The following is an 11,836-nucleotide window of genomic DNA, read 5'->3' on the forward strand; positions in this document are numbered from 1 at the left end:
GTTTTGATTTACTCAATACTACTCGCTCGTAAAATCTTTAATTACAATATTAATGATAAAAAAATGTATTTGTTAATTAACATAACATTTTTAGTGGACTTCCGTTCCCAATTGCAAAATTAAAAATGTATGCTATCATATAAAAAGTAAACATTTTCCTATTGTTTTTAAAAAAAATCGAGAAAAACAAAAAAAGTGATGGAAAAACTGGAATTTTTACGCAAAACCAGTTTTCGACCAAATCGATTTTTTTAAATACTATTAGTTTCAAAAACTAATCACTTTAAATACTTGAAATTTTCACCATATGTTTATATTATTGTTATACTGTTATCTATATACAGTAAAATGGTAGATAGGTAGTATAGTTAATTAATTTTTCAATTAAAAATAATTTTTCATTTTTAAAACTACCTAGTTCATGTTAATTTTTTGTCTTGTTTTTTTTTTTGCTTTTTAAAAAAATACATATTCTTCATTTTTGATTGTTTAAAACAATTGAGTCCTTTTTACTTGCTTATTATTAAAAGAGCCCTATTAATTACGTATTATAAATATGTAATATTTTCGGAATATAAATTATATCAACCTACTATAATACTATTTTTTTTTTTTTTTGTATAAAAGTAAAGTAGGTAAATTACAAATAACTATAATAAAAAAAAACATTGTCACTTGGTGATATAAGCTGCTAGAGATGGACCGTTTCTGCTTAGAATCGTTTTTCGTATAAAATGATAATATATTAATATAATATGATAATATTATGTTATTGAATTCGAATTTAACAAAATGAATAATGATTAATGATGATTGTTCGGTACGTAGCGTCGTATCGATCGTGACTCGTAAGAGATAAGATAGAAGCTCTTTTCGGCGATCATATCGCACGGGTTCAAATATTATTTATATAGTATAGTTATATAGTATAGTATTAGTATAATATACGTAACCGGCTTAACGAGCGTAATTGGCCGTCTTTAATGAGCAATATTGTTGTAAAATAAACTTAAAATTCTATTGCTAAAAATCGTTTTGTGATTCAAGACCACATGTTTCACACTGCGTAACAATGATATTGTCAAGTGTCAGTACGTCTGACAGCATATTGGTCCTCAATTACTGAATTACCTACCTTTTTTTAAATTGTTGTCTATGATGTGTTATTTTACCTTATTAGTTATTAATATTATTAATTCGTACCTAGTTGCTTGATGTATAATTTAATTTAAATTAAGCTCTTATCTATAGATAATAGTCTTATTTAACTCAAATGTTTATTAAAAACGATTATGTTATCTCACCTCTGAATAATTATTTTATTGAGACCATTGTAATGTTTGTAGACTCAGCTTTTTTCTTTAAATTTAGATCCATCATTGATTAGTGATTACTTAATAACGAAGTACACAGTACACTATAACGTCTAGAAGATCGATTTTCGTTATTTCTTTCATTTACACTACGATTACCATCCATAATTAACACTTATATAATTTAATACGTGCACAGTGGCGTACCCATGTAGGTACGTACCGTTTTAACATTTACAACCATTCCCAAAAATTGTATATCTTTTAAGTAATAATTATTTTTAAAAGTAAAATAATTAATTTTTTTATAACGTGTTGGTGTTGAAATATGCTGCGCTATCTATCCGAAAAAACTGTTAGCTTTTTCATTTGTACTATTTTTACAGAACAAGTGAAATAATTTAATTTATTCTGTGGTATTTGTACCACACACGAATACATAATTAAAATAAACGCGTGTATACCAAAAAAAAAAAAAAAAAGATCGAAAAAAAAATCTTCATCCCACGATCGAGCAACGTTGTTTCATCCCATTTTTCTTATCAAATTTTGAATAGTTATCAAACAATGACCATAACTTGCTGCTGGTCGGGAATCCGAGAGGCGCTCGTTTGCCGGTCGTCGTCCTTTAGCAGTATTAAATAGTAAATACTATAAAAAATTAACTTAAAGTGTTTATGATCTATATTCATCACTGTACGACACGGTCGACAAAACAAAAATATGTCTGCGCTACAAACGGCGCTTCGACGAACGACGGCTGTGATGATGCCTAGTGGTATTCATCCTGTCCGGGTTTGGTGTTCGACCAAAGCTGTTCCTACTGGTGAGTTACTATTAAATATTATTTATTCGTTTATCTCGTTGAAAATCGTAGTCAGCGACCTGAAGCAATATGATGTGACAACAATTGTAGATTGATGGTTTGCATTTTAATTTCGGCACTTTAGTTTTTTCCCTTAAAATCAAGTTAATATATAGGTATTTTATTGCAGACGGAAAGTTCAGGGTGTTGGACTTGAAGAAAAAAGCATTTGTGCCTAATGCAAAAAAGAAGTACACTAAGACCATCACTTTACCGCCCAGGTAATATAGTAATATAAACAATTATTTATGGTCATCGCCAGATAAATTGAGATGGCGGCAGCAGCTTTTCAGTAGATGTATTCCAAACTAGTCGCAATGTGTAAAATCTATGTATAAGTTATAATACATAATAATACAGATAATAATCCATCTATGTATAAAAATTAATATATATTTTCGGTAGTCACATTGAACTACGGAGAACTCCAGGTTTTTCGTTATTCCGCCGCTGCCGACGTCTCAGTTTATCTGGCAATGACTGTATACAATTTTTTAAAAATATTTATATATAACATATTAGTTACTTTAATTATTTGATTATTTCAGATCTTTGAGAATGCCTGTTGATCAAGACTGGTCTAATGTGTGGCCCGGTCCTAGAACATTTCATCCAGCTACTGTTCCATTGGCTGTACGACAAGGGTATGATCAGAAAAGAGCATCGCCTGGAAAATATGGCAATGCTGAGCTTATGAAAATTCCAAATTTTCTGCATCTTACACCACCAGCAGTAAAAAAACATTGCAGTGCTTTAAAACAGTTTTGTACTGAATGGCCTAAAGGTTTAGAAACTGATGAAGATTGTGATAGACATTTTCCAATGACAACAATAACAACAGATTATTGTCATTCATCACCGACAATCAAAGATCCAAAAGCTAGAATAGTTACAATCAAAGTATGTAGTAATTATTGTCCTTTTAACTGGAATGATTTTGATGATAATCCCATCCAAACTGGTCTTATTTTTTATATTTCTACAATGTTTTTGTCTTTTGAATTTAAATGTGTAATGTGGCAGTATTTTGTCTTACAATATTTATAAACTAAAAATCTCATCGTAATAAATTATTATATTTTCATGATTTTAATTAATGTAAACATTTTTTTAATAGTGTAATAACATACTGCAATGAAAAAATGTGATTTACCATGCTGGGGCTATTAATTTTATGTGATTTAATAATTTTTATTTTGGCTACGTAACCAAACACTCCCATTGCTAAAATAGATTATTCACATTGATTATTATATGTAAAAGTCATATTTGATATAACTTTCTGTCTTGAACTATTGACAATTTTCTCACTCAGTGTACATTTCTGAAATTAGTACTCGAAGTATAGATACAGTGAAAATAAAATATATTTGTAATACTTTTAGTCATAGACTCATACATACATTGTTTTATGTTAACTAGGTCAAATTAAGCACATTTAATTTGGATAAACATGCCAGAGACAAAATGATCAGATTGGTCGGGGACAGATATGATGAAGAAACTGATATGCTTACTATTGTCACTGACCGTTGTCCAACGAGGAAACAAAATTATGATTATGGAATTTATGTTCTCACGGCCTTGTATCACGAATCTAATGTAAGATATTAAATATTTATTATTTATACTTTTAAATGCCTTTAAAAACCCATGTATAGTTCTAATTTGTGTACGACTGATTTTCATTACAGACCTTTGAAGAATGGGAACGACAAAAACAAGAAGCAGACATGGAACATTACATTTGGGAAAACAATCCATCAAAAAAAGCATATGTTACATTAACTCGATGGCCACAAAAGGTTTCTGACGAAGATGTAAAATCACATTCTATTGATGACGATACAGTGGGACAGAAATACAAAGAAGCTGTTACAGAATTATTAAACAATGGTAAAACTAACATTTATTCAAAAAGTTAAACAAACTTCAATAAAATATCTTATTTTTTTTAGGTGAAGATACATACACTTTGAATAAATACAAGGAAGCTGCGCTTGCTGTGTTATTACCTCAAAACATACAGTCTTAGAAAATTTTAAATATTAAATTAGATATTTGTTATTCTGTACAATAAAATTAATTTTGTTCAGACTTGACTTCATCTTCTTCTACTTCTTTTTCTTCTTCTTTGATCACTATTGGTAATCTATCGCCCCATTTACTTGATCGCGCACACCAATAAGGAATCCTATGAAATGAAAGAAGACAAATTTCAAGTATAAAATAAATAATTAGTTAAGTACAATATTGCAATAAATGTAAAATTATATATTAGCACAAAAAGTTCTTAAGTGCTACAGATTGTTTAATAGAACTCCACGTCTGTATGTGTTATCTCCATCTTACAAATGTGCGTCCAGCAATTCCAATTTTGCGTAATACGCTTTAAAACTAGGGTAAATTGACCTATTGTTAGCAATCATAGCTAAAACCTTAATGCTTTCTAATAGTTTTTTCACAATATTTTTATTTTTAAGCTAATAACCTGTTGGAATTTTTGTATCAAAATATTTTATACACTCATAACTAGGGCGCAAATTTTTATGTAATAAAAAAGTGAAAATATACAAATATTTATGCTTTTATTTTTGGCAAAATATATGTTTAAAAAAACAATTACAAATTTATACTTCATTGTTGTCTTTTTCAAACAATTGGATACAACATAAATTTGGAGAATATGGCCTATACTACAAATTGTAATCTTGTGCTAACAGCATTATCAGTTAACTCTTATATTTTATTACAATCCCGTATTGCAATAGAAACTGATAGTACAAAATTTCCAAATTCCAATATAATAATTATTTTAATACGAATAAAAAAGCCTAATTTAATTCAGGGTGTAATGAAACGTGCTTATTTTAAATCATAATTGAGAAATTTACATTCAATAAAATTATGAATTACTTTAAAATCCGCGTACTACATAACTTACTTATAAAATAAAATTACCTAACCCGCGAAAGCACATTTTTTACTATTAGTTTGATAGTAGGTCAATTCTCTTTATTACTAGAATTTAAAATTGGGACAGTTGAATCCAAATTTGATGTGTCAAACAATTGTAAAATGGAAACAATACTTGTTAGTATGGTGTTATCTTGTAATATAATACAACATGTTTTGAAGTATAACTTGTAAACTTATAAAGTACACGCCACTGATATAATAATACTATGTGTAAGCAAGTTTGAAAATCATGTAGTATAAGTATAATATATATTTTTAGATATATTATTTAGTACTGTCAATGGTACACTTATTGGTTAAGTTGAAACCACCCACCATTCGAGGCCATCAGAATTAATGATCTTTTTAATTTTAATTTAATCAACCAAGGTAGCAAGGTTAGTCTTTTGTCGAGGAAAAAATATTTAACACAATTATCTTTGGGGATTATTTAGTTATTTAGGTGAACAGAAGGAATATTAATAAAACTTATGGTATAAGTGATGTGGGTAGATTTGCTTTAATTGATTTTTATTTTCCATAAAATGAATATTTCTTGTAGTTGAGTTAGGTGATCTTGGAAGTTAGGTAAGTTAGATTAAGTCACATATCACAATTATCCTAATCTCAACCAATTAACATTAAATCTGATAATATATATTGATATTTGATGACCTCATCCCTAAATGAAAAATTCTGGATTTGATATTAGAGTGAATTAACACATTGTCAAGGCAACTGGTAAGCATATTATATTTCTTGAGGCATTGGCATTTGGTATATTTTAAATATTATGAGTTAAAAATGCTCATATGCACTATGTAACTAAAACATTAAGATATCAAAATAGCCAAAAGAAAATATAATATGCTTATCAGTAGGTAACTTTGATAATGGGTTAATTCACTTATTAATTCACAAATTAAAGCTCACAAAGAATAATTAATAAAATTAGGTGCACTAAACACACATTTTTTATGTTATATATTTGTAAGATGTATTCAACCCACACGAGTGTAGTATCCTATTAAATAGGTATTACTAGAGAACCTATATATAGTTATATAAAATAGAATTTATTCTATAAATAATGGTATTATACAATAAAAAATAATTATTAAATCTAAAATATTTAAAAATGATATAAAATATAGAAATCATGGTAGGTGCAAGCTCTTTATTTTTAAAATTGATTTCTTAATTGAATATATTGTTTTTTGATTTTAAAATATAGTTGTACAATGTCTTAAAAGGGCGAAAATACGCTACACACATAAACAAAACAAACCAATTCTCAACAGAAATACACTTAACTAAAATTTTGTTAAAAACGCAACATGTATTTTTCTAGATTTTAGTTGTATTTATTATTATTATTATTATTATTATTACCTAACGAATTTGTGTATTATAGTATTAATTTAATTTTGTAATAATATTCAGGTTTTTAAGGAACTGATTATAAATATGTAATATAATGGTAGTTCAAAAACTCGCGATGCCATCAGGTTTAGTGTAACACCAAGTCACCGAGTTAGATTTTATCTCGAAATAGTGATATTATCTTGAATTGAAAAAATTTACCCGACTAACATGACTAAGGTGAGCTCGATAAATGACTTTTGGTACCAGGGATTTATGCGGGCGTGTACCGCCTAGAGTTTGAGTGTAGTCGTTACCATAAGACGCATGTGACACAAAATATAATTTTGGATACCAGGAACTTATGAAAAATGGGTTTTCATCTTGTTGCGTTCCGATGCCCTTCCTTCATGAACTCCTGGTACCAGAAATCGTTTTTAGAGACCAAAATCTGGCTATGTTTGACGTGAAGTGACGTGATGTCACAAGTGACACATGTCATAAATTGACATTTTTTAAATAGAAGTCGTAACGACCCTGACCAGTAGACTAACACTTGGAGCCTTGGAGGTATATGTTTAGTACTTTGGTAGTAGCCTAATAGCCTATCAACAATGTTGCGCTAACGCTTTTAACGATCTAAATGTATTGAAAAAAATGTTTGTAAATTTATTTGTATTTTTTTTTTATATAATAAATTATTAGTTATCTATTGTTTATCTATAAATTCTGTATAAAATCTGGGTTATTTTTAAATTTATGTTGAGTTGAAATGTAATATTAATTTGCGATTTCTATTCTTTAATTCACATTTTGCATATTAAAATGAGAAAAAAATAATTATTGATTTTAAAAATTTAAAATGATTGATAGATTATGATTTAATATAATATATAAATATAAATAACTGTAGTGGATTTATATTTTATATACAATTCTGAATAATTAAAAATAGCATATTTTTTTATTTTTTTATTTAATTATTTTGATATTTTTGTCCGAGGGTATTCCTTATGAATTTTAGTTTCATTCTATTAACAACATTTAAATGCAGATTGAAGTAAATTAAATGTTAATAGTGTCTTAAAAATCTAATAAAAGTATAATAACATTTTGTCAAGCAAATAATTGTAACAATAAATTTTGTTAAAAATCATGTATACTATTTTCGTTTTTGTTCTTAATTATATTTTTCAGTGTTAAAATTTGGTCAATTAATCCTAACTAATATTGTTTTTAAAAATTAACACAAAGCTATAAGAATCCTCAGATAAATTGTTTTCACAAGCTGTATGTGTTAGCAAAATCAAATGTTGTAATAACACTCTGCATGGTTCAAATCGAGTTTTTATTAAATTTAGTATTAAAATAGAGTAGGTTGTAGGTATATCACAAAAAAAAACTAATTTTAATATTTTTGTTCATAGAACATAGTCTTTTAGCTCCACCTAAATCATTACTATTATTATAAATGTACTATTTAAAAATGCAATAATGAAAATATTTTTATATTTCCAAGTATATCCTACACGCAAAATTTATCAAGCATATATTTTTACTAAAAACGTGTTAATCATAAATTCATAATTAAGCATTCATAAGATTAGATTTATTAGGCCATACAAAAAACTTGGTAGGCCATATCCTGGCAGTGAGCTCCGGGTGAATGTTGTGGTGCTGATTATACAACTAAATTATTTTCTTATATATTTATTATACCTAATACCAAACCATTCAAAGCTTTATATTTCCTATAGCTGGTTGGTATAATGAGGTGTATAATATATTTCAGGGGTCTCCAAACTACGACCCGCAGGCCGTATACGGTCCTCGAACAAATTTTAACAGGCCCGCTGCCCTCATAGGATAGTAAATATATGAGGAGATATCTATCATTTAAAAATTAAAAATTGTATGTGTTATAATACATAATATATATATTATGTATAAACTTTTGGCTTGCTAAGAGATGATGATATTTTTTGTGCCCCTTGAATAAAAAAGTTTGGAGACCCCTGACATATTTTATTATTTAAGTTATTTTCTAAGTTTTATATAAAATATATTTCAAGCAACAAGCAATTTTTAAGCAAAATAATAAACAATACAATCAAATATAAATCATAACTATAAATTATTAAAAAACACTATACTTATAATTCGATCTAAGTAATTATTATGATCTCTTATTAAATGCACATATATCTGCATGATTGATTAACTCTATAAAATATTTAAGTTTATTTTAAATTATGGCCATAAAAAAAAAAAAATTTAATACTTAAAAACTCGATTATACTAAAATCTGATATTCTAATATTTTAAATTAACATATGAATAATCTACCAGACAATAGAATTTAAATTACATACTTTCCGTTTTTGGAAGCAGTGAATATAATTTCTTGCAGTTTACCACTGCTTGTGCACAATCGACAGACGGAATGCTTTGATCGTACCAAAACTGGTCTCACTATACGTGGCCATTGTTCGTCTGTTTTTGACCTCTCTCCTATGATTGAAAAATATCTGTTAAAATGGTAATTTCTAAATTAGGTTGAGAAATATTTACTAGCCTTTTTTTATGATAACATATGAAAAATGTTCTCGTTTAAGAACAGATTGTTGAGCTATATTTGGTGAAAAATAAGACACCTCAAAATTGCAAGGTGTGTCGTCAGTATCATAACGTGGACAAGAATTTTCATGAGGGCACTATAAAAAACAAAATGACTAATTATCGATAGAAATTTTAAATCCTATAATTATTAATTATAACAGTTATTAAGCAGTTACCGGTGAAAATACATGACTTTTAGTACTGTTTTGTGAAGATATTTCTAAGAGAAGGTCTCTGGCTTCGTTTATCAAATTGAATCCAGCCCTTGTTCCCATTTCAACAAGTACAATATATTTTTTTGTCTTGTTCCATAAATTTAAAAGTGTTTCAAACCGAGTTTTAATGTCTGGTAGTTCAAACATGGTATACGCAGATACAACAAGATCAAACTTTAACTAAAGACAAAATTACACAAATAATTATTATTTGTAAAGTACAAAATGAATATAATATTATGTAGTTCTTACTTTTGGCGATGCTGGTAAAAATTGCCTGTAAAACAGACCTTTAGGCAATATATCTTCATTATTTGGATTCCCCTCTTGCAAAATAAGTTTTGCCAAATCATTCATAGTCGATGAAGTGTCCACACAATAATATTCTTTTAATGATTCTCCCCAGAAATTTTTTGCATTTCTATAAATATTTTAAAGAACCAGAATAAAACAATTAAGTTTAAAGAAAATTTAAAAATAGTCAGCGTAACATAGCTGTCTATTTCAAATACTAATTAGTTATTAATAAAAAAACCATTCTCTGCATTTTTTATGAAAGGAGCAACAATATGGCCTATTATATTTAATTAAGAAAGTATTGAACTAGTGCCTAACTTGTTTTTTTCTTTTAATATTTAAGTTAAAATCAACTGAAGTTATTCTAACCGTAATCAATATTGAAAAGATTATATATAGGGATGTACATTAGACCTAAATAAATAATTTGATATATCGTACTTACCTATTTTCTGCTAGCTGGCTACTAAATGAGTTTTGTAAAATTCGGGTTTTTATAAGCAGTACATGATAGAGACAATAAAATATGTTACGCTGACATCTTTCCTTAGTAAAAAAAAGTAAAAGAAACATACAAGGTAACAGTACCGATACCAGAACCAAAATCAAACAGGGACTCAGGTGCAAAATTTGGATCTCTCTGTTGTATATCACTAAATAATGTTTTTATGACATTATACTCTGGAGCAATACGAGACAGCAGATATTGATGGCATACATGTTTGTTGTTGTAATCAATTGGTTTCCAATTATATGTCCTTTGAGCAACAAGTCTTTCAACACGATTGTTTATGAATCTTTCAAATTTTATTTTTTGATCTTCACTCATGTTTTCACTGTAATCTGAAACCCCAAATTTTAATCTTTATAATTAACATAGAAGATTTAATTTTGAAATTCAATTTTATAAATATTAAAATACATATTAATATAAAATACTATGGATCATAATATGGGTAATAATATTACTACATTCAGTGTTAGATACCATAATATGTATTATTATAATAATGTATTATTATATTATTATTATTATATTATTATGTATTATTATTATGTACCATATTATGTTGTATACCATATTTTTCAAAGATTAATTTATAATTAATAATAATTAATAAACCAACAACTTATATTTTATTTTTAATTTTGATAAATTTCTACAAATTTTACTATCTATATGGAATATTGTTTTATTATTTTCGGTAATTCTGATAAACTAATCTAATATTGATGTTCAAAAGTAAAATTCACAAATTCACTATGTTTTATTTAATTAACTAGGATCGTGTAACTAAACTATACAACTTACTGTACCAATATTAGAAATTGTTATAGAAAATAAAATATGTAATATAAATTACTAATAATGTATTATACATTTATAAGAAACAATTATTAAATAATACTTTGGCACAAATATAGTGCAACACTGATGTTACAAATAAACAATATTCTCATTTACTCAAAATGTACCTACATTTTTTTTCCAATTCAACTCTGTTTTGTTGCTTTTTTTCCATTAATTCATTTTGTTCAGTAGGACTGTGTCTGCTGTACAGATAGTTTAACAGTAGTCGTCCATCACTCATCACATTTTTCAACTGCCCACTGGCTAAAATATAGCATTGAAATTGCAATTCCTCAATTAAATATTTTTAAATAAAAAGAAATACATAATTATAAATGAGTAGGTATATTAACCTTTGATAGTTTTTAGGACAGCATTAATTAAGTCATCTGGCAAAGGTTTGGCATTGATAGAACATCTTCCGGGATGTTTCCTAGCTTTGATTTCTTCACGCAATACCATCTGACGTACATCTTCATTGAAAATGGTTGTCAATTTCGTTTTAGTCGCGTACTAAAAACGAAAAGAAAAATTAAAATATATGGACGAAAAAATCAGACGTCAAATCATTAAGGGATAGGTTAGGCCTAAGGCTAACACTATATGAATATTATTCGTAAATCGTATGTACTTACGGATCTCCTGAAAATAGCTATGCAGCTACCGGACATCGTAAAACATGGAATTCCGGAAATTGGATTTTCAAAATTAAGATCCCCTGCGTGCTGTGTCAAACGCTTATCAGTTATCAACCGGCCACCGGCGGCAGTATTGACATTATCAGCTCCTTCGCAGCGTTTCTCCTCCACGGTTTTTGTTCTTTCCTTGATTTTGATTTCCAATCATTTATCAACAT

The 11,836-nt window shown here is 27.6% G+C and overlaps 2 protein-coding genes across 2 annotated transcripts; one reads left to right on the forward strand and one right to left on the reverse strand.

The window, feature by feature from the left end:
* The first annotated feature begins 1,876 nt into the window (after positions 1-1,876).
* Positions 1,877-4,280, forward strand: LOC114125847 (28S ribosomal protein S35, mitochondrial). The gene is made up of 6 exons (XM_027989643.2): positions 1,877-2,139; positions 2,309-2,399; positions 2,727-3,078; positions 3,601-3,780; positions 3,873-4,074; positions 4,137-4,280. Exons 1-6 carry the CDS (start codon positions 2,037-2,039, stop codon positions 4,211-4,213), a joined length of 1,005 nt encoding a protein of 334 aa, XP_027845444.2. The 5' UTR covers positions 1,877-2,036; the 3' UTR covers positions 4,214-4,280.
* Positions 4,062-11,765, reverse strand: LOC114125846 (methyltransferase-like protein 17, mitochondrial). The gene is made up of 9 exons (XM_027989642.2): positions 11,616-11,765; positions 11,334-11,493; positions 11,110-11,244; positions 10,205-10,472; positions 9,585-9,753; positions 9,294-9,512; positions 9,074-9,212; positions 8,871-9,009; positions 4,062-4,372 (listed from the first exon to the last, which is right to left on the reverse strand). The coding sequence occupies exons 1-9, from the start codon at positions 11,649-11,651 to the stop codon at positions 4,261-4,263; spliced, it is 1,377 nt and encodes a 458-aa protein (XP_027845443.1). The 5' UTR covers positions 11,652-11,765; the 3' UTR covers positions 4,062-4,260.
* Between the last annotated feature and the right edge of the window lie 71 nt (positions 11,766-11,836).

Source organism: Aphis gossypii, chromosome 2, assembly GCF_020184175.1.
Source record: "Aphis gossypii isolate Hap1 chromosome 2, ASM2018417v2, whole genome shotgun sequence".
Taxonomy (NCBI): domain Eukaryota; kingdom Metazoa; phylum Arthropoda; class Insecta; order Hemiptera; family Aphididae; genus Aphis; species Aphis gossypii.

Coding starts and splice junctions, on each gene's coding strand:
- LOC114125846 (XM_027989642.2), bottom strand. CDS start 11,651: ATGTCCGGTAGCTGCATAGCTATTTTCAGGAGATCC. Junction 9,213..9,293: donor AAAGTCATGTATTTTCACCG/GTAACTGCTTAA, acceptor TGTTTTTTATAG/TGCCCTCATGAAAATTCTTG. Junction 9,010..9,073: donor ATATGTTATCATAAAAAAAG/GCTAGTAAATAT, acceptor TTTCAATCATAG/GAGAGAGGTCAAAAACAGAC.
- LOC114125847 (XM_027989643.2), top strand. CDS start 2,037: ATGTCTGCGCTACAAACGGCGCTTCGACGAACGACGGCTGTGATGATG. Junction 2,400..2,726: donor ACCATCACTTTACCGCCCAG/GTAATATAGTAA, acceptor TGATTATTTCAG/ATCTTTGAGAATGCCTGTTG. Junction 3,079..3,600: donor CTAGAATAGTTACAATCAAA/GTATGTAGTAAT, acceptor TATGTTAACTAG/GTCAAATTAAGCACATTTAA.